A 23,251-nucleotide genomic window follows, 5' to 3' on the forward strand; every position below is an offset into this window, starting at 1 on the left:
GTGTATACATCACAATAAATCAGTATCGTGTTACTTTTTTGAATTCTATAATACATGTACTTGAATTATGATATTTATTCATAACAATGTACAGATTATATTGAAATGTTCAGCAAGCCATTATGTTTGATGTACAAGCAGTGTGCGCAAAAAATATATGCAAATAAATACTATCTCTACTCAATGATTGCATTGGGTTATCCGGGGTAAAAATAGTCGGATTGTAGCGCTTTGAGCGCTTAGAAAAAAAATAAACTCGTCAAAGTGCTTGTTAGTCCTACGTGTACATTTCAGGCATCCTTACGATTATGTATGTTCACGATACACAAAGTTTTTCATGATAGCTAGAGTTGATAAAGCCGAAATCTAGCATATCGATTGGTCAACGATCTAACCAATAGTCAATCTGTATCCAAGCTGTCTAGTGACCGAACGTACTCTTCAGAAATTTAGCCCACGCCCCATCACCTGTCATTTCCAGTGTGACAGGTATCTCATGATACGATTGGTCATAGATAACAAATCAGGGACGATATTGAACAGTTAAGATACAAAAAGTTCTATTCGGGAACTTTGATGACGCCCATCCCATGACCCTTTGTCTTATGTATGTGCAAGGAATAGCATTATACAACATGTATGCATGTATGTTCGTATATTTTCTGCGTTAAATCTAGATGAACCAAAGCGACAAACTGTGAATCTGTTATATGTAAGTCACAGACTAGCTTATTAGTACTTTCCTTAAAATATTCAGTATACACTAGCTATGTATCAGCGAAAACGCTTCTTGCATAGATTATTAGGCATGTGCGTAAATTCGTCTTTACTGCCATTGACATAGATGTTTTGAACAATTTAATCTCTCACAATGATATGAGAGGGACATCATTTGGTTTAAGTATGTCTTACATACAATGAAACGGACTGGCAAACGTCGAGACATCAAATGCAGATGTTCAAGCTGTGATGTGTTTTTGTGCGTTGACTGTTTTGAGGTCTACCATAAAGACTTGTTCCAAGGACGATAACGCTTTATGCACTAGTTGTGTTGTACAAATAGTACCGTATACCATTCTTGTCAGTTGTTAGGCACAATGTGTTAAGCCCGCACGATACTGCTGGAATATAGCTAAAATCGCTGTAAAACTAAATTCACTCATTCTCTTCAATTGTTGCATTTCAGTCGTCATTCTTTTACATTTCCAAAAAACTAAGACATGTGTGTTCACCATCTGAGAACGAATACACTCATCATAGTGTCAGTCTACTCCCATATGTCTTATGTGTTTCTTTCATGCATCATTACAGTAACTGATGTTATGTTTACAATACACAAATTGTTGCATGATAGTTGATACAGCCGAAACACAACATAGTCATTGGTCAACGATAAAGCCAATAATCAATCTCTACCCTATCACTTTGAGTGTCCAAACGTGCTCTTCAGCAATTTAGGCCACGCCCCATCACCTTGCCCTTCCTATGTGACAGGTTCTCACGATACGATTGGTCAAAATATCAGCCAATATAATGAGTAACTGAGATATAATGCGTTACATTCGGGATATTTTATCCCTTCACGTGACGGGGAGCTTTGTTTAGCATCGAGTACTGATAAATGTATCATGCACTATATATGTGTATGAATGGTGATGTATGTTTGCAGCGTTAAGTTAAGATGAACAAAGTGACAAACTATAAATCTCTATATGTTCCATGTTACTTACACACCTATTGATACTTTCCTTGAAATAGTCAGTAAGCACGAGCAATGTATTGGCAAAAAATCTAGACGATTATAATGCAAGCCCCCCCTCTTTTCAAACACTATTACAAATAATATATTATAATTCAGTCCATACGATGAGAGAGACAGGAGGAATTTGTATGTTTGTTCATCTCGTACGTACAAACACCGCGTAGGTGTTGATAAAAATACAGCACACACTGGCAAAGGGGTATGAGAGATACAGGTAATAAATTACATGAAATGCTGTAATATATGTATTCACATCGGCCTCTTTCCTATTTACATCTTTACGACACAATTAAATAATCAGTACTTGTTTGTGAGACTAGACAGTTTCCTGTCATATCCGAGACCTGCCAGGGAAATCAGGCATGATTAGCACTAATTAACCTCGTCGCAGCAATCAGGCAGTCAGCGAGGGGTGCCAGGTGTTGGGCAGTGGAGCGGCTCCAGGGCTTAATGAGTTAATAGAAATTATTGAATTGTATAATGATCTTGCTACTGGCCAATACGACATCGTTTTTTGTTGCTTACCCAGCCACGTAGGCATTTCTGGGATTACACTGGCTGACCTTGCTGCTAAGGCAGCTCTCAAACAATCTGTGACACCACTTCTTATACCATACACTGATTACAAAGCTAGCATTAGAACTTACATCCGTGTTCTGATGCAAAAGAAGTGGGACACCCAAGTAGGTTTTAATAGATTACATGAAATAAAACCCTACATTGGTTACACTTACTTGGGTTGTCAGTCAAGATTTGAAGAGGTCATCATGCGAAGATGTCGCATTGGCCACACAAGATATACACATGAACATTTGTTTAAAGGCGAAGATCCTCCATTTTGTATCCCTTGTGATGAAAGAATCACAGTCAAGCATGTCTTGGTTGACTGTGTTGCTTATTCCATCACAAGAGATAGCTATTTAAAATCAAGAACTATGAAGGATCTTTTTAGTAATGTTAGTGCTCATTTAATCATTGCGTTTTTAAAAGAATTAGACCTATTACATGACTTGTAAATAGATTAATATTTTATGATTGGAAGTTGAATTAGCAGCTAAGATTGTTAGTGACTGTATCCTCGAAGGGGGTTGAGGTACCGTAAAATTATTGTCCTCCTGAGAGGGTACGTAAGTCCCAAAACGGTTTAAGTCAGATTTAATCTTCCACTTATTTAATCGTAGAATATGTGTCATTTTAGTTTGTGGCTAATCCTGCATACAGTCGCCAACAGCTGAGGGAATGGTGTAAATCCAACCAGGGGCCATGCAGGTAGCAGAGGTACTGTAAGTCCCCATGGACCCTGGTATGGTGATATACCCTCTGTTGTTGGCGATCTATGGCCTGTATTAATATTGTACTGTACAAATAGTGATACTATCATTTTTTTAGTTTCCACGCTAGTTTTAATACTAACTGTGATAGTTTGGTGGTTTTACTGTCCTTGGTCGACAGGGTCTTCATAATATGCATAGATGTTCTTTTTTGTCACGTATGTTCTCGCCACGATATGGCTGCGATATTGCCAGCGGCTGAAGGGATGATGTAAATCCAACTAGAGTCCATGTAGGTAGCAAAGGTACTGTAAGTTCCCATGGTCCCTAGTATGGTGATCTACCTTCTGTTGTTGGCGATTTATAGCCTGTTTTTTTATATTGTATTGTCTACATATTGATATTAGTTTTAACTCTTCATGCTAGTGTAATTCAAATTGTGATACTGTAGTTGTTTTACTGTCCTTTGTCGACATGTTTTTATAATACACATATGTTCCATTTCGGTGTTTTGTTCTCGTCACGATATGGCTGAAATTGAATGTGAAGTTAAATATTAACTCACTCACTGATTTCTGAATAATATTACCTACAGATGATGTCATATTCTGATCTCACTGATATTGGCCCCAAAGATGCTTCACCATCAGCCATCGCTGTAGGACTGGTGGAGATGGCCGAGGATACTTCCGGTGACGATGAGAGACACAAGAGAGAACACTGGTCATCTCGATGGGACTACATCATGTCTATGATAGGCTACTGTGTGGGATTTGGTAATCTGTGGAGATTCCCTTACCTCTGCAACAGAAACGGTGGAGGTAAGACCTCATGTCCCACAACGAAAAATGAAAGGTACATTTCAGAATCGACTGTCAACATAAAAAAAACTGATGTTTTCCACTGCTTACAAACATGGCAAACATTGATTTCAATAACTTTGTAATCTATGCTACAAAATCCATTTACCTGCATTATTACTATTAATAATAAAGGTATTTTGGCATTTATTAGGAAAATGCCCTTTACATGAGGCTAGAGGTGAGACGGGTATGGCGAAGAATATTGAGCGAACTCTGAGCAAAACAGTGTTTAGTGTCTGGAACTTGAAATTCATCATCTCATCTCACGTCTGAGACAAAGTGACGAAAAGAGACTACGTACTGATTATAAATGGCACACGAACATTTACAAGAACATGTTTCAAATACTGATTATCACTGGCACATCATCAGTTGCAGCAACATGTTTCAAATACTGATTATCACTGGCACATCATCAGTTGCAGCAACATGTTTCACATCTTGCTTATCACTGCCACATGAACAGTTCCACAAACATGTTACTAGTACGAACTGTTAAACTAACCGGATATTGATGTCAGTGGGGACATATTTCAGTTCTTTAACACCAGATGACGCTTTAACAACAGACTTCATATCACACCTTTCCCGTAACAGCAAATACACACAAAAACAAACGTAACAGTTCTTAATATTTACCAAGCTCTATTATCATTTCATTCTCAGTGGCCTACTTTTACCAACGTCTCTATCTAATCGCTAAATAAGATCTTTGGCAAGCTGTGGACAGCATAATTCTAAAATAGTACCTGATGACACTTGTGTCAACATTATGTATATTTTTTAAACCATGACGCTTTTCAGGTGCTTTCCTGATCCCCTTCTTGGTGTTCATCGTTATAGCCGCCTTGCCCGTGTTTTATCTTGAGGCCTCTCTGGCTCAGTTCTCAGGCAAAGGCGCTGTACAAACCTGGAATTTCTGCCCTCTCCTCAAAGGTTTGTATGTCTGCCCCACTATAACTACAAAATTAGTACCTCAAAGTTTAAAGAGGTTTGCGGATGCCCAAAGTACATCTTCATGTTTTACTTTCAAGCAGAGCAATGCCATATGATTGTATTGGCAGAATACGTGAGACTAACTACATCTTTATAACCACCAAAATAACCACGTATTTGTGTTAGTGTATCTCTGTTTCTGAACTCGTGGTCAGTAATGGTGTCACTAAAATGTTCATTGATCAGTAGTTGTTTTGCAACATTCTCACAACTAGATTACTCACCTTTATAGGTATTGGTATTGGAACGGTCATCCAAGTTGCAATTTGCCAGCCATATTATCAAATCCTTCTGGCCTGGCCAATCTACTACATGGTGAAGTCCTGTTCAAGTGTCCTGCCCTGGACAACCTGTGCTAACTGGTGGAACACAGATCTATGTGTCGAGGACATCTCTACTTTAAAAAGACATTCTATGAACTCTACACACGTCCTGAACTATACGGATGCTCCAGGGATCAATGACACTGACACCGACGTTGCTGTACTGTGGAGGAACAAGACCTTGTCACACACAGCTGTAGAGGAGTTCTATCAGTGAGTATGCAGCGTTGAATTTGTTTGGGATACACCATATATGCTAATGACTGTATGCATGTTCAGTAAATTTCCCAGAGAACCATTGAGTGCACGTCTGTGGTATCTAATTATCCCAAAGTGGGTGTATTAATTTTCTGTAGAATCTCAATCTGTTGAAGCATGTAATGTACATGCGGCCTACTACTAATCTATGTGTGTTCAATCCATGAATTTATCTAACGTTTATGGAAGTCTGTCGCAGGACTTATTGATGATTGCGAAACTCGCGATGTGTGTATTGATTTGACTTTTAAACGTAATATTAATTCTTTTCCTATGTTTGGGACAAGACGAAATGGTAATTTCAAGTAACTGGAGCTGTCAAATAACAGTAGCTGTGTATCATATTTCAAGAGAGAGAGTGAGCGAATTTAGTTTTACGATGCATTTAGCAACAAAATCATGATGGAGACTTCGACACCTATCATATTTCAAGAGCATATAGAACACAGTTGTGTATTCAAAGAGCTCTTTCCATTTAAGACTGACTCAAATACGAAATAATGGCGCGAGTCGCACATGCCCCCTTTCAGGTACAACGTCCTCAATATATCAAGCGGAATACACGAAATCGGATCTATTCAGTGGCATATCGTCGGGTGTTTATTTGCGTCGTATGTGTTGATTTTTCTGAGTTTGTTTCCTGGAATTAAAGCCAGTGGGAAGGTAAGACAACATAATGGACGTTCACGTGGCATTTTCCCTGTATCTTCACAACACATTCGTACAACGAGTTACAAGGTAAATGTAACTCACACATTCCAATAAATTGCATGATCTTCACCACACACACACACATACATATATATATATATATATGTGTGTGTGTGTGTGTGCGTGTGTGTGTGTATGTATGAATGTATGTATGTATGTGTGTGTGGTGAAGATCATGCAATCTATTGGAATGTATATTATATATATATATATATAGAGAGAGAGAGAGAGAGAGAGATGTGACTAAATTGTATATATATATGTGTGTGTGTATATATATATATATATATATATATATATATATATATATATATATATATATATATATATATACATATGAAGCACACCTTGAACGAAAGAATCTTCACATTGTAAATGTATCTCAAACATACATTATATTGCATGATCTTTATCTGATAAATTTGTCTCAATCTAGAACCGCAAGATCTTTACACGGTAAATGTACCCCAACACATCTTATCGTCACCAAATAAATAAAACTGAAACATGCCATGCACCACGTGGTCTTCACGTGGTAAATTTATCTCAAACATATTGTAAACTGCAAGATCCTCATATTTCAGGTGGCGCAGTTGACGCAGTCTTAGTAAAGGTCTAACAGTCGTAGTAAAGGTCTAACAAAACCTGGCAGGAGGTGGCGTCAGATATCCTTTGAGCGACCTATGACCGTCCAATCAAATACGAGACGACCAAACGGATTCAGCCAATCAGTCAACGGCTACTGTTTAAGTTTCGTGGCACTTAAAAAATACACCGGTCACTGACAATGATCTCTCAACAAACGAAAATCTGCATATAACACTAATATTTGACTGGCAGTATATACGCCTTTTGGTTTCTGTTGACATTGTTACCATTAACTAAAACGCTATTTTCAGCGACTGTTTATTCACTGCAGCTGTTGTGGCGTGTTCGGTCTGCATCACCCAAAAGCGATCGTAGTGAAAACAGCATTCGGAGTCGCTCGGGTACAAACCTTTGCGTGAGTGAAAGTTCAAGAGGTAGATGCGAATGTCCACTTTCGCGATTTGGTAAGCTGTGCTCTGATTGGTCAGTCTCAAAGGTTACCTGACGCGACCTCTTACTAGGTTTTGTTAGACCCAGTGTAGGAGTGTAAAGAATAACACTGGGGCTGTTAGACCCAGTGTAGGAGTGTAAAGAATAACACTGGGGCTAAGTTTACTTAGACAGTCAGGTACATTTCGCAGCATGCCCGAGTTATTCCGACTCGTTCGATCGGTCTACATACGAGAATAATGATCATCATTGCCGTTTTGGTGTAATCCCTTATGTAAAAGGTATCAAAATTGATTTAAAAAATATTCTTGTTGCAACAGTCATATATCTGTCATATATCTGCATAGATATCAAGATATGAAATTATGTAAACAAATTGCATCTGCTCTGTTATAGGTTGTATATGTGACAGCATTGCTTCCTTACATATTGCTGCTAGCGATCTTCATCAGAACCTGTTCGCTGCCAGGAGCTGTTGATGGGATTCTGTACTACCTTAAACCCGACTTTAGCAAACTCCTCACAGGGCAGGTATGGGTTGTACATTTCCTGCGATTCATTTAGCAGTCAGATTGACTAGAGTGAGTGTAATGTACAGTCAAGGCGTATTCAAGTACCTCTTAATTAGCTCGCATTGTGATTCCACAAAATGTTATATTTTAGAAATTTCAGAAGGAAGAGCTTTATTTTGCAAGATCACGCAGTCTACCAATTTCACTAAATAGCTGTGTTTTCGAAACCATGGAACGCATGATAAATAATCGACTTGTTTGGTACTTGGAAACAAATAACCTTATAACTGATATACAGTGTGGTTTCCGCAAAAACAGAAGTACTGTCGATCATTTAGTGCGTTTAGAATCATTTGTTAAAAACGCACTAATTAATAAACAACATGCTGTGTCTATCTTTTTTGATCTCGAAAAAGCATATGACACAACCTGGAAATATGGTATTTTACGAGACTTACATGACTTCGGCTTGCGAGATCGTTTACCTCAATTTATAGCCAACTTTTTAAATGACAGACAGTTTCAATTTCGAGTGGGTTCTACCCTGTCTGATCATTATAATCAGGATCAGGGTGTTCCACAAGGCAGTATTCTGTCTGTCACACTTTTTAGCATCAAGATAAATAGTTTATCAAAAGTTTTAAACGATTCAATTGATGGATCGTTATTTGTGGATGATTTTAATATTTCTTGTCGTGGTAAAAATATGCATACCATTGAACGGCAACTGCAGCTTTGTTTAAACAAAATAAATAAATGGTGTCTTGAAAACGGTTTCAAATTTTCTAAATCAAAAACCTGTCGTAAATACAAACCTCATGAAGACCCAGAACTGTTTCTAAGTGGTACCCCACTCAAAGTGGTCAAGGAGGCCAAGGTGTTGGGACTTATTTTCGACTCACATTTGACTTTTTTGCCGCATATTAAATCCCTTAAAGCCAAATGCCTGAAGGCACTCGATTTATTAAAGGTTGTTTCTAATTCAAAATGGGGAGGGGATCAAACTACCCTTCTTCACTTATATAGATCACTGTTGCGATCTAAACTTGACTACGGCTCCATCGTATATGGTAGAGCTTGTCAAAGCAACCTAAAACTACTCACTACAAAAATAAGCTGGTTTCCGGAACACTGAAACCGAGAAGAAACGTCATGGAAACCAACATTTCCAATTGGTTTCCAGGGAGTTTCATATAGTTTCCTTGTGGTTTCCATGCAACTGAAACTGCACCATTTGAGGCTGGTTTCCAGTTAGTTTCATTACCCACTCCTCCAAGCGGGATCCAGTTGGTTTCCATGTACGAGTTTATTGAAGGTTTCAACCTGGTTTCTCGCGCCCGTAGCTGGACAAAGGCCGTTTATAGCCATTCGTCCTTTACTTCACCATTTGCATGTTTAGTCGGGTTATTGTGAAGTTTGTGTACATGGTAGGTGGAATATGATGCTTCATTACATCATGAATAAACAAGAATGTGAAGGAAAAAAGAGTATCGTTTGCTCTTGTATCATCAGTTTGAAGCCACATTTAATATTGTGATATCCACCGAATGATGCATCAAGAATTTACTTTTGTTGTCTTGGTCATCTAAGCAATGATATGAATCTGCTGTTCCTTCCCCAGCCACATTCAGATTGAATTATAACACGTCGTGAAAGCTAGGTTTCAGTCAGGAATGGAAACCAACAGTATACACATGACCATAGCTTTGTGTCAGTTTCCGTCCTCGGAGCTTAGAGTATCCATTATGGATTCTATTTGGAAACTTGGTCACCCAGTTTCACTGAATGGATACCATCTTAATGTCAGGATGGCAAACAATTGAAATAAGTAACATAAACAGTGCAATGGAAACCAACATGAAACTACATTTTGTGCTTTTATGTTGGTTTCCATTAGTGAGATCTGAGAATTGCACATTCCAGATATAAAAACCAACAAGAAACCCCTGAACTAAGCTTCATTTTGGTTTTCATTTACAGAAATATCAAAATCACAGATTCCAAAATGGAATCTAGTTGGAAACTCAGTGAATTTCAGGGAACGGAAACCAACTGGATTCCGCAATTATCCACAGTACGGATGGTTTCCATGTTTCTGGAAACCAAGTCATTTTTGAAGTGACTTCTGTGTACCACCAAGGCCTAAGACTCGGTCTTGGTTCTTTTAGAACCTCTCCTATCGACAGTCTTTACGTCGAAGCTGATGAGCCTTCTCTCAACCAACGACGTATAAAATATCTTTACAATACATTACAAAATTAGCTTCTAATCCTCCATTTAATTGTGTCTATAATCCTCTTGATGAGGATTTGTATATCAAAAGGTCTTCCCCTGTTCTGCCTCTTGGGCTCAGAATGAAGCCATTTCTTGCTGCTTCTTCGATTGAGCTGGAAAATATAGCTCTTTCCCGACTTCTTTCTTCTCCTTCTTGGCAAATGGTTAAGCCCCAAGTGGACCTATCATTAACTACATTTAAAAAATCAGAAACGAATGAATTACAATATAAAAAAACATAATCAACAAAAAAAATAAATATAGCATTTATAATCCTTATTTACAGATTGATCCAAGGACGGTGGCGCAGTGGTTTGTGCCACTGTCATTGGATCCAGAACAATATCTTCTAGATTACCGGATAACAGCTCTACTTTTACAGCTGAAAAATATTTCTTGTAAACATCCACTTTTAATAATGACAATAATTATCTCACTACTGGCCAATACGACATCGTCTTTTGTTGGTTACCCAGCCACGTAGGCATTTCTGGTAACACAATCGCCGATCTTGATGCTAAGGCAGCACTCAACAAATCTGTGACACCACTTCTTATTCCATACACTGATTATAACGCTACCATTAGATCTTATATCCGTGATCTTATGCAGAAGTGGGACCCCCAAGTAGGTATCAATAAACTACATGAAATAAAACCCTGCATTGGTTGTACCTAGTTGGTTTGTCAGTCCAGATTTGAAGAGGTCATCATGCGACGTTGAATTCTCCATCACAAGGCATAAATATTTCATTGTCAAAACTGTTAAGGATCTTTTTACCATCGTTAGTTCTCATTGGTTTTTTAGAAGAAATTTATTCAATTTTTGTTGAATTGTGAGCACTATGTTCTGTAAATAGATGTATTTTAATTATTGGTAGTTTAGATTAGTAACTTGAATTGTTAGTGGCTGTACCCTCAAAGGGGGTTGAAGTATTGTAAAATTATTGTCCTCCTGAGAGGATACGAGAATTAGATCTCTTTCAGGACTTGTAAATAAATAAATATTTTATGATTGGAAGTTGAATTAGCAGATAACATTGTTAGTGACTGTATCCTCGAAGGGGGTTGAAGTACCGTAAAATTATTGTCCTCCTCAGAGGGTACGTAAGTACCAAAACATTTGGAATCAGACTTAATCTTCCGCTTTTTTATCTGTACAATATGTGTCATTGTAATGTGTGGCTAATTTTGCATACAGTCGCCAGCAGCTGAGAGGATGTTGTAAATCCAGCTAGGGACCATGCAGGTAGCAGAGGTACTGTAAGTCTCTATGGTCCCTAGCATGGTGATCTACCTTCAGTTGTAGGCGATCTATAGCCTGTTTTTATATTGTACTGTCCATATAGTGATATCAGTTTTAACTTTCCGTGCTAGTTTTAATGCTACTTGTGATATTCTGGTTGTCTTCCTCCCCTTCGTTGATAAGTTTTATAATATACATATAGTCCTTTTCGTTATTAAATGTTCTCGTCACGATATGGCTGAAATATTGCCGATGTGACGTTAAATACTCACCCACCCACCCACAATGACCAGGTTGGAAGATCTTCAGGTGGCAGAGGTTGAATGCAACTTTTTGGGTGGCGTGGCAAGGACTTCATTTTTGCCCTGGCTCAGAAGAAGGCTAAAGCCATCCGTTCATATTCTGGTAGTCTTGTAGTGTAACAACTCCTCGCTTTCCCATGAAACTCCAACAGAGTTGACCAGGTTATAATCCTTTTTGTCAAACTCCACAGCCGATGTCAATTCTGTGGTTACGACTGCAGCCACCATCTGTCTTCTTTCTCAGTTTCTAATTGTAGCTAGATTCTTCATGCTTTGTTGGAGTTTCTGGGAATAAAACACAACTCATGCATTTTGCAAGCGATGTCCAACATTTATTATAGGGAGCGGTGCTGGGTCTAATTAGATAATGGCAAATTGCGATGATGGGTAATGACTTGAGATAAGAAATGTTATTTTATTAGTTATGTTGTAATCTGACGATGCCTAGCAATGGCACGAGGTGTTTCAAACCCTGGTGTCAGGAAGTGTATGTAAACCGGTACAAGTGGAATTATATATTCCAGTTTCAGGAACGTAAAGATCGGATTCTTTTGTTTCTTTTAAACAACATCCCCCGTCTGATTTTCATTCTTTTCTGCATTCTGCCATGTCGATGGTCCTCCATATTGCCTAGAAAGCTTCTGTTAAGAAAAGCAAAGACGTACTTTCGGATTTGTCCAAAAACATATATTATTACAATCACACAACCCTTATTTGGATTATTTTCAAATTCATTTATGTATCAAATCAAGTAATTATGGTATATGCATTACTGAAAGGGTAACACAAGTTTTCTATTATAATTAAGATTATCAACATGATTAAGTAGAAATTATGCACTACACAAAGCTGTGACGTGCTATGTCAATTCTACTAGATATTAAAAGAAAAAATCGTTGATAGCAGTATGCGTTTTTTTCTGCAATGATCTAAATGAGAGTGTGTGTCATGTGTAGTACAGTGGGAATGTCAGTTGACACAAAAAAAATTCTGGGAAAAAATTACAAATTTGGCTCAACAATTTATCACTTCAGCCTTTTCCACTTATCAGAACATACAGTTTGGTTTGGTACTACTATATCACATTTACATATATAGTATTAGGATATGCATCATGACTTTCTTTATGAAAACCTTCAAAGAAACATTTTTGTCGAAAACCAAATATGCAAAATAGATAAATATAATAGAACACTTGAATCATAAATGGGTGCCTCTCTTCCAAATACTTTGATGAATTTAAATGTATCCATATTTACCTGATGTCATAGTTCTCTTGATCTACATATGTTTATTATCATAATATTGATATAATATCTGTATATCATCTGTCCATATGTAGCACTTTTCCATGATTCTTCTCACGACATCCTAAAACATGAAAGAAAAAGAGGCAAACATTTGGCTTGTGAACATATGTCGATTGGTAATATTTTCCACCTAATTATCATGAACTAGTTATTTCATCAATTTTTCACCTCTTGCTTTCCTGCATATTAGTATTGTTACCATTTCAGAGTCAACGTACCAAAATGCAATACCTCCATTAATAACCCTGAGCCAAGTCGAAATGCGAGCCATGCAAAATAAGCGAAACTACCGAAAACGTTTCACGCGATACAAACTGAATTCCACTTTCATCTGAAACCTACAGGACAACGACTGGGTACTTTTAGCTTCTCTGCACTGCGTGTATGTTGCGATCGCTCAAGTTCCCAGATCCTGAGTTTTGAAATATGTTGCCATGTCTCAAGAAAATTGTACGGAGGTTTTTCCAATCTGGCGCTTGTACGTTTGAACAAAGATGGCGGTATTTCAAACAAAGACTGATGGGTGCTCAATTACTTTTTAAAATTCTAGCATGCCACTAGTCTGCTTACCCTTCACCATTTTAGAGAACCACTGATACCTGCAATATGTTATACATAGGAATCCGTAAACTACATCACCCCCACTTTGCCATTGCAAAATTTACTGGCGATGAAAAGGCATTTAGGTACACACACACTTTAACTTTACTATGCAGCACATGCTGTGTTACATATGCAACAATCCCCATGGTCCCTAGTATGGTGATCAACCTTCAGTTGTTAATGATCAATAACCCGTATTTTATATGAGTATTATTATACTAGTTTTAACTTTCCACACTAGTTTTAATTGTAACTGTGATATTCTAGTTGTTTTACTGTCCTTTGAAATATTGCCAATGTGATATTAAATATTAACTTACTCACTTATTCAACAATGAAGTTCTGTTCATATCCTCAAACAGCGTCGACAGGCAATTAAAACTGCATGCAACACAGCGATCACTGTTTTATTGCTTTAACACGTGCTTGGTGACATAAACCTACACCTGTTTATTTGTGATTATTCACTTGATAGTCAAATTTATAAGTTTATAACAGTTATGATAAGTGGTAACACCATTCAGATTACTCGACAATGATTCCAAAACATCGAATCTGCATTTTCAAACAACGATGCTTGCACATCTGACATTTCTGACAGTGTGAACCTATTTAACACACAACTCACTGTTGTTCTTGAGAAATGTGCTCCATCTAAGGACGGCGCTGTGACCGTACGCCATCAGACCGCTTGGTATTCTGGCCAGAATCGGGACGCTAAAAAACATCGCCGCAGGTTTAAAGACAAAATTGGGAAAGACTGGTCTGACGATACATTGGCAATTTGCATTCAGATTAACGTGACTGCGTCAATAAACTGATAGCTGAAGCAAAGACATCTCATTTCAAACAAGCCATCGGTGAAGCTAAATCACAGTGGGACATGTACAGGGTCTGCAACGCCTTGCTCTTCAAGAAGAAGAATTATCGGCCTTCACACGACTGGCCGAAAGTTTCAATGCTTATATCGCCATCAGAGGTTCACTTGGAACAGATGTTAATGATACTCATCACAGCAGTCACAGCGTCAGTGAATCTCAGACTTTGACACAACCTCTCACAACATGTAATCTAACGTGGTCCAAACTTATTCTTAGGTCGCCCACAAAATCATGTTCCTTGGATCCTCTTCCCACTCGGCTGCTGAAAACCTGCAAGGCTCAGGCAGTGCACGTTATTACACGGACTGTGAATCAGTCTCTAAGTGCTTCGGAATGGAGGCACGCTTTAGTCCTTCCTTACTGAAAACGCCAAACTTAGACCTTGTGAATCTAAGGCATTACCACCCAGTGCCCAGTCTGTCATTCCCGTCCAAGATCATTGAAAGAGTTGTCGCACCAAGGCTCAGCGATCACATGAAGCACAGTAACTTAGGTGAAGCATTGCAGTCTCATTACAAATGCAGATACAGGACTGAATCAGTGCTCTTATCAGAAAGACTTTCTAAATGCTGTGGATTCACAGAGTGATGCAATATTGGATTTACTAGATCAGTCTCCTGCTTTTGACACTATCGATCATTCCACTTTGCTTCTATTACTGGAATCAAGGAGGGGAACAAGCAGCACAGCTTTAGACTAGTTTGAATCTTTTCTTTCCGAACGCTACCAGTCAGTAACAATAGATGATGCAAACCACCACGGCATAAACTTAGATACGGTGAAACTGAAATCCAGTGGAACCTTACACAGTAATTCATCAGTTTAAGATTTCCTTAAGTGTCTGAAAGAAAGCCTAAAAGAGACTGAGTAAAATCTTAAGTTTCCATATTCTTTCAAGTAGGTTTCCGTTGTCCTAAAATTAAAATTATTTTATGTGACAGTATCCTCTATTTTAATTCGGTGTACAAAAACACTGAGATCACTAAGTTGAACATAGCACATAGGCGCTTTAATGTAGGTTAATTCAAAGGCTTCTGTACATATGCATACCTATTTTTCTACGCTCGTTTAATTCAAGATCTCAGGAAATGGACACCATCGAGAATGTTTTCCAGTTGTTTTATGCAATGGAAACTAACAATGATATTTTCCTGTCAGTTTCCACGTCTGCCAGAAACCAATAATAATAGTTTCCGTGAACGGAAATTTATATGATTCTGACATTTACCCACTTTCATATAGGTTTCCGGAAATCTGGAAATCTTGTTATTTTTTGCTTGATTACGCTTTCGGTTTGAAAGGATTTGCCAGAACACTGCCCACATGAATGTGAAGCGTGTTACCCACCAGGGATGTGTCGCTCATGACTGTAAATTTGACGCTTATGTCTGTTAGGCGACTGAGTCAGATTTTAAGTCACATCGGCAGTATTTCAGACATACCATGATTAAAACCAAGTCATGATGTTATAATAAAATAAAGGTAAATTATATAAACCTGTCAGAGAAGAACAGTAAAACAGCTAGAATATGCCAGATACGAATATACCACTGGTGTGTAGATCTATAACTATATAGTATAGAAGACAATACAATGTATACAAGAAGCCATATATTCCTCTTACCTGACGGTAGATTACCGTACTGTTATAGCTAAAATGGATAGAATTATCATTAAAACGACCGCACGTTATCAGAAATGTGCGGGCCACTGTAACTTGATAATGCACGCAAAATGCTTGACGACGGGCCATTATCAAACCCGTTGTTAGGTGACGTCAAGTAGCTCAGCCTCCTTCGTCGGGCAATTAAAGAAAGGCCTCGGACTTCTGCAAATGATAATGCCCTGAAAAATAGCGTTACCTTTATAGCAATGGGGCTTACAGTACATTTGCCGCCTGCATGGGCCCTAGCTGGATCTACGACATTCCCTCAGTTTATGTATGTTACATTTTCGAAGAGTTGGAATCTCTTGCACCTAACCATGCACGCTTTGCGGCATTTACTTTTAATGCGCCAAGTTGCTTAAAACACTGTCATGAGAGTACAGGTCGCAAGATAAAACAATCAGAACTCGCACTTAAAAAAATCGGAAAACACAGGTTCAAGCCACAAATACAAAGGCATGTCTGAATTATTCAAAGTTGCTGCTATATTGACACAGGTGTGGTCGGAGGCGTGTATCCAGGTGTTTTACAGTCTTGGCCCAGGATGGGGGATTATCATGACAGCTTCCAGCTACAACAAGTTCCGGGAGCCCACTTTAAGGTGATGCCTAACTGCCTAATCATGCCTAACCTACCATGTACATGTGTGGTAAGCCTTTTTACCAAGCATTTTCTCCTGTTTTCAGGGATGCTGTTTTTCTGTGTACTGTATCAGAAGGAACAAGCATATTCGCTGGATTCGTCACGTTTGCCATCCTGGGTGTTATGGCTGAAAGGGTCGGGGTCCCGATATCTGAAGTCGTGTCATCAGGTGAGAGTATTGAGAAGTGTAACAAGGAAATCCCAGCCTGCATGCCCATACAATGCAAATGCCTGCACAAAGAATATTCGCATTGTGCTAACTGAGGCTACATAAAGGGTGAATATGGTTACATACACAGTGTAATTGTGAATGACAAGTATAACATCACTTTTTCAAAGGACCAGGATTAGGTTTCGTTGCCTACCCAGAAGCCCTGTCACATCTTCCTCTTCCACAGCTGTGGTCCTTCCTGTTTTTCCTGATGTTACTGACTGTAGGACTAGACTCTCAGGTGAGGATATATGTTTTTAAAACCGCCTGCTAACATAACAATGGCATTAGAGTATGTGTCCAAAATAAAAGACCCAAACAAAAGAGACATCAATGGCTCGCCTGCTCCTGAAGATGCTTGTACACGGAGGCCTCGTAATGCTTCAAGTCTTTGAATGTCATTTAGAAGTGAAAATACATAAGAATGAAGATTTCATCACCTGATGAAGGAGTAAGCATTAACTCCGAAACGTTGTGTTCTCTCATAAAGAAGTTGATATCCATTAAAATCTTCATTCTCGTAATGCTTTGTTCATCTTTTCTGTTTTATTCAATTTCAGTTTATGTTTGTTGAGCTTCTGACAACAACGATCATAGACAAGTTCCCCGCAACACTCAGACATAGACGAGGCTGGGTCACGCTGGTGACATGTGTCCTCGCCTTTGCTGCAGGTATCATCATATGTACACAGGTAAGATATGTATTTGAGACTCATGATGCACTGAAAATAAAATTTGCTTCGAAACGGGTACTGTTGTTTCAGTATGTTTTCAGTTACTCATGGATCAAAGCATATTTTGTTTCTCTGTTGAATGAAAGCAGAAGTCTTTTGTATCAAAATTGTCTTATCTTCCGCATCTTTGACAGAAACCAGTGTCAAGACTTTACTAAGGCCTTGGGTGTTGGAGTATTGTAGGCCGAGTCGAACAAGGTTTCAACAAGAGACGCATGATGAAAACGTTTGTTGAACGAGCATGCTGCATTCTACCACATAAGTTGTTTAAATGGGATTAAAACGTTGAAATATTGTTTGGAATATTAATCAAAGCGACATTGGAAAAGAAGCAATTTGAAGTCATGTGTCCTTTCTTACAGTCGAAGGAAGGGATTTTTTTTTCATTTTGACACTTTGATAAATTCTTCTTTCCATGCCACTCCGGTCAACATTTCCAGGGTGGTCCGTACATCATGCAGTTGCTGGACTGGTACCTGGCAGCACTGTCACTGTTCCTCTTCTGTACCGTGGAGTGTGTGGCTGCTGTCTGGCTTTACGGTAAGACAAAGTGCACTGTGCAGTAATGTGTTTTGTAAATCGTTAGCTGAAGGAGGAAATATGAGTGTGTTGCCAGCGGGACAATCAGGAGAGATGTCCTGGCATGAGAACATATGGTTTAGACACTGGAATATTTCTTGCTATGCTCTTAATGTTTAAATAAAATAACGCCATCACTATGTGACTGCATGTCATATAAATCAGTGATTGATGACATGAATAGCTTCGACACAATGAAACACATACAGTGTTTACCTGACTTTGTACTTCAAACAACCATTTCGTTATTGAGTGCGTGCGTGCACGTGTGTGTGTGTTGATCTGTTCACCTTCGTAAGTTCGTAAAGTCTACCTTTCAGGCGCTATATCTTTCGGAATATCCATGTTTATCAAGCCGTGATTAAATTATGTATGCCAATGGGAACAGAATAACGTTTCAGTGTTCTTCATCACAAGATGGCATTGTTTATTTAAGGTATCGAGCAGCTGAATGAGGACATTGGTATGATGAGTGGACGTCCTCTTCCTGTCCTGGTCAAAGTCCTGTGGGGCATCGTCACCCCAGCAATACTGGTTGTATGTAAAGTCTCCAAGTGTTAGAGTGGTGTTTCCATCGTTAATAGATAGCACCAATAAAAAAATGTCTATGTAATATTTTCGACCCAAAACACTCACGTTTTGTTTGTTGCTACATCAATTTATGGCATATATTAAATGCGTATTTAGATGTGATACTCATAAAGAAAAGGGTTTTTATGGATGCCAGCTTCTTTATCATGAAGAACACAACATTTTGGTGTCATCACCTGTCAACACGACTTAACTGCTCCTATTTGCTCTGAAACAGCCAGAGACGTTCAGACCTGATCGTGCAATGACTCTAATTCAGTTTGAAAACAGAATGCTTTTGAATCTTTTGGTTTTAGAGAGCTTGGCTCAAAGTATAATATTGTATATCACGTGGATAGGTAGTATGTTGTAGTGATAATAGTGTATCTTTAACAGCATTACTACTATTTTGCAGTGATGCTATGATCAATGTCTTGCTTTCGGGTTTGACTTTTGCTTTTTTTCAACGACACTGTGTAATCATGTCTTTGGCTCCTTAAAGTTCCATTCACATTCGTACATTTGTGAACTGTCACACATACTGTTAAAGCGGAACTTTTGATCTCTGACTGAGTAGATTTACCAGTCCTGTGTGTGTCAAAGGTGAGTGAGTGAGCATAGTTTTACGCCGCTGTAAAGAATTTGTCAGTAATGGACTCTGGTCCAGACACTCCTGTGATCAACAGCATGAGCATCAATCTGCGCAACTGGGAACCGATCATATGTGTCAATCAAGTCAGCGAGCCTGACCAGCCGATAGCGTTGGTCGCCGCTTACGACAGGCATGGTCGCCTCTTGTGGCAAGCATGGGTTGCTGAAGACCAATTCTACCCTATTCTAAGAGTCAGTTAGTTATAAGTAAAGGTTTTAAAACCTTTTATAGTTGGTTTATTGTTTGCTCCGTTGCTATATGCTCCTGCGTCTATTCATTCCAACTTACCTTTGCATGTATGTCGGTGAAGCGATATACGGCATTTCCTCCCCTATCGTCATTAATTCAAAAACACAAAACCTAGATATCTTCCATGGACACTCCAATTTGCTTTCAGACTTGGCAGAGAATGTCTTTTGTTTGATTTGTGTATTCGTTGCATAATTTGTTTTATTCGTTCATTGTCAGACTTGTTGGGACCCGAATCGAGTCCCCTTTCAGTGAGAATGGTGTTTTCAATTCACAAATTTGCAACAATCTTTCAGAACAAGGTACAAGAAAGAGGATTATATTTTTCAGTTTTGCTTTTATTCACTATAGATTGTGTTCATTGCGACAATCTCCCAGTACGAGTCTCCTACCTACGGGAAGTACACCTACCCTGAGGTGGCCACTGTGATCGGGTGGATGGTTGCCCTCCAGCCAATTACTCCAGTGGTCATTGTCATGACAACGGCTTTGTTTAAACAGCGTGGCTCATTACAGCAGGTAAAAAAGAACACATAATACAAGACGTTTTACTTTTACACATAAGACACGTCAACTGGTAAATGCCACAGGGGGCGTTCTCACGGATCTAACGCATTGAAGGAGAAACCGATCATAACATTATTCTAACTATCCTAAGTAATTAGTTAAATACAACATACTTTTCCAGAGACTGATGTTGTCCTTCCGACCAAACTTGCAATGGCGTCCAGCGGAAGATTCACTTACAACAAGACACAAGGAAGCCCTTCTTCGCAATAAGCGAACCTTCTCAGAAAACCTACGATATATTTTCAAAACTCCAACAGAAACTAAGCGATGAAACTTTGGTTTCATTTAATAATCAACTGACGAAATAAAGTATTTAAATCCCAGGTTCTCTGAGTTTAGGAAAGAGGAAAACGTGAATGAAATCTCACAGGGAACTACAGGTATTTTCGGCATATCCTCTAGTCATCACATGAAACAATCAGTGACTAATATCAACTATTTACCTTTCAACTGGCATTAGACTATGAAACACATTGTTAGTATTTCGATGGTAGTTTCATTTCCAGGTTTTTTTTATGAAAGCAAACTCGGTTTTAATTATATGAATCGTGTCATTCACGGTAGTGAAATGTATTATTTGGCACTGTTGTAAGTGTTTCTGTTAACAATCATTTGACGTCTGTATCATTAGTTGCCAGGAATGTGCCTCTTCTTAAGGTTAGCAGTTATGTGGCAGTTACTATATGTTGATGCGTTTGAAGTCATTTGTTATCAGCAATCTGTCCGAACAGCTGCAGATGAACCCAGCTTGGTGTACAATATTCCAGAAGCTGCTTTAGGCTATGACTGGGAAAACGATTGTATCTTTCATCTCATATTGCATCCAAACTACTGTTTCTTTCGTAACTACATTGGTCATTCCGGCAAGCCGGATAGCGTCTCGTACCCCTCTCGTGGACATGGGCCCTGTGTACGCGCAAACGGGCATGGAGATGAAATAGTCTAGCACTGTTATCAAGGACTTGATAACTCTGAATTTTCAAACATGGCTCTGAGAATATCCTACATCCTTTGAGCAAAAAAGCAATACTGTCATTCCCTTTGCAAATATGTTTCAGCGTTGAAAGTTGTTCATCCTTTAGCTCAAAGTCCGTGACTAAATTGTGCTTTGAATAGTTTAGCAAAGTTCAACGGTTCTGCCATGATCATGTTTTGAAAAGCGTTTTACTACGCGCGATTTAATTCGTTTGCCACGATTCTTGGCAGTGACGACGTACGAGACGGGTACGAGTCTTCTTGTAGGTCACGGAAAGAGACGCGTGGTAACGATTGCTACTGATTGTGTAGGTGAATCCAGCCAAGGCACATTTTGGAGGCTTAGACAACATTTGGTACCAGGTGAATATCACAGGCTTTACTGCCTTTAGCACTGCCATTATATTTTATAACTCCATTGTAATAGTACGTTGGTATTGTACTACACTCATAGTTGCACTGCTACATTGTGTAGTGTCACTGCAATTACTTTGCTGTAATGTGTATTGAGTTGTAAACCATGTTTATTTCATACTACAACTGTTAACTATATAACATTAATTGCTGTTTATTTGTTCCACACTGAGCTTTTTTGTGCAAATATATCGTAGTTAATTTATTGTTTCAATTTTAAGTCAACACGCAAGAATAACCAAAATTTGAATAGGCATTACCAATGTCGTTTTCAGATTCACTTGGTCATAGTGAAATTAATTCCAGATTCAGAAGCCGTGTTGGTTAAATGTTCTGATATGAAAATTGAAATGCGGACGTTGTTTAATCTCTCACACGAAATCATGCAACGAGACATTTTGTACATTACACACTGAACGGCAAAGAGGCGCAAGTTATATCTGAAAAGTAAGCGTCCATGTTTATGTGTTTCTTTTGCTGTTCAGTATATGGTTAGATCTGATAGCGAGGAACCAGATTCAGCACAGCTTCAAACTGAAGAAATCTACGCTTGCTAAGCCACTATGAACTTGCCTGAATTACTTTGTTATCAACAGAAAACACGTGCGATAGGTGTCAGTTTCACAACAATTTGTTGTGTAAACAGATTATCATTCAATCTCTCAGTACTGATATAAAAATCCGGAGGCTGAAAAGTCTTAGGTCTATGTGGCATGAAGGTCACATGACCTCTTAATATGAATCTAATCCTTTGGATAGCATTTCTACAATTCACCGCGTGGAATGCAAATACTCTAACACGTCCTATCACACATTGCATTATTTCAGTAGCCAGTCAGTAGCAATTTTAATATTCTGTACACGTAAGGGTGCAATGTTCTATAGTTCATATAATACAGAACATCAGTGCAAAAGAATACTCTGTCTTGACGAAACCCAGCTATAAATTCTCTTTGTTGTAAAGGAGAAACAAGCTTTGAAAATTATGTGACACCAGGTTTTCGGGAAAAGGATAAGTGCGTCCTGCATGAAATTGAGGTAAGATTAATGCATTAGATCTATTTAGTATTTCTTGATATAGATTACATGTGATACTGTTGAGAATTTATATCAAATGTACGATTAGAAACGGACAGAAAACCACCTTAGCATCTGACCTCTGAATTCGTCCATTATGCTCACTGCAAGGTTCTCCTTCAGACCAGAATAAAAGCAGTCTGTGTCGAGGTGAATACATCTGTTGTTGTTGCAGGATATATGACTACATTTTTGTGTTAATGTTATTTGTTTCTCATTGTTAAATATATAGCCATATCTGTTTGTTGTGTTTAGATATTAGCAATTTTGTTATTCTTCAATAAATTATGTGGCATTGGTATATATCTAACGACATGTTCCGTGTCTTAATTTCATATGAAGCTGTGGTTAAAGTCGTGCAATTCGTTCTGCACAGTTATGTCCCTTTGCTAATACCAGGTGCCTTTTGTGGGTTCCAGCCTGTTTTTACCCGGTTATATTTTGGGGGGTGTTAGCTACATACCCGGAAAGAAAAAACGAGACGTGCATCTTGTAGCGTATGATTGCACCGACTGTCAAAGGTACATTAAAACCAATTGCAAGATGACATCGTCGACTCATAA

At 38.5% G+C, this 23,251-nt stretch overlaps 1 protein-coding gene across 1 annotated transcript in view; it reads left to right on the forward strand.

The window, feature by feature from the left end:
* The window catches only part of LOC137257813 (sodium- and chloride-dependent betaine transporter-like), a 95,875-nt gene extending 72,877 nt beyond the window's left edge, over positions 1 to 22,998 (forward strand). The window contains exons 3-15 of the mRNA XM_067795263.1: positions 3,629 to 3,854; positions 4,701 to 4,832; positions 5,125 to 5,428; positions 6,004 to 6,136; positions 7,619 to 7,753; positions 16,513 to 16,616; positions 16,702 to 16,826; positions 16,997 to 17,109; positions 17,429 to 17,560; positions 18,043 to 18,142; positions 18,618 to 18,718; positions 20,004 to 20,171; positions 20,341 to 22,998. Of these exons, the coding sequence (XP_067651364.1) occupies positions 3,629 to 3,854; positions 4,701 to 4,832; positions 5,125 to 5,428; positions 6,004 to 6,136; positions 7,619 to 7,753; positions 16,513 to 16,616; positions 16,702 to 16,826; positions 16,997 to 17,109; positions 17,429 to 17,560; positions 18,043 to 18,142; positions 18,618 to 18,718; positions 20,004 to 20,171; positions 20,341 to 20,493 (1,926 nt within the window). The 3' untranslated portion in view covers positions 20,494 to 22,998. The remainder of the gene's footprint in view (positions 1 to 3,628; positions 3,855 to 4,700; positions 4,833 to 5,124; positions 5,429 to 6,003; positions 6,137 to 7,618; positions 7,754 to 16,512; positions 16,617 to 16,701; positions 16,827 to 16,996; positions 17,110 to 17,428; positions 17,561 to 18,042; positions 18,143 to 18,617; positions 18,719 to 20,003; positions 20,172 to 20,340) is intronic.
* Positions 22,999 to 23,251: the final 253 nt, after the last annotated feature.

Source organism: Haliotis asinina, chromosome 12 (assembly GCF_037392515.1).
Source record: "Haliotis asinina isolate JCU_RB_2024 chromosome 12, JCU_Hal_asi_v2, whole genome shotgun sequence".
NCBI classification, from domain to species: Eukaryota; Metazoa; Mollusca; class Gastropoda; order Lepetellida; family Haliotidae; genus Haliotis; species Haliotis asinina.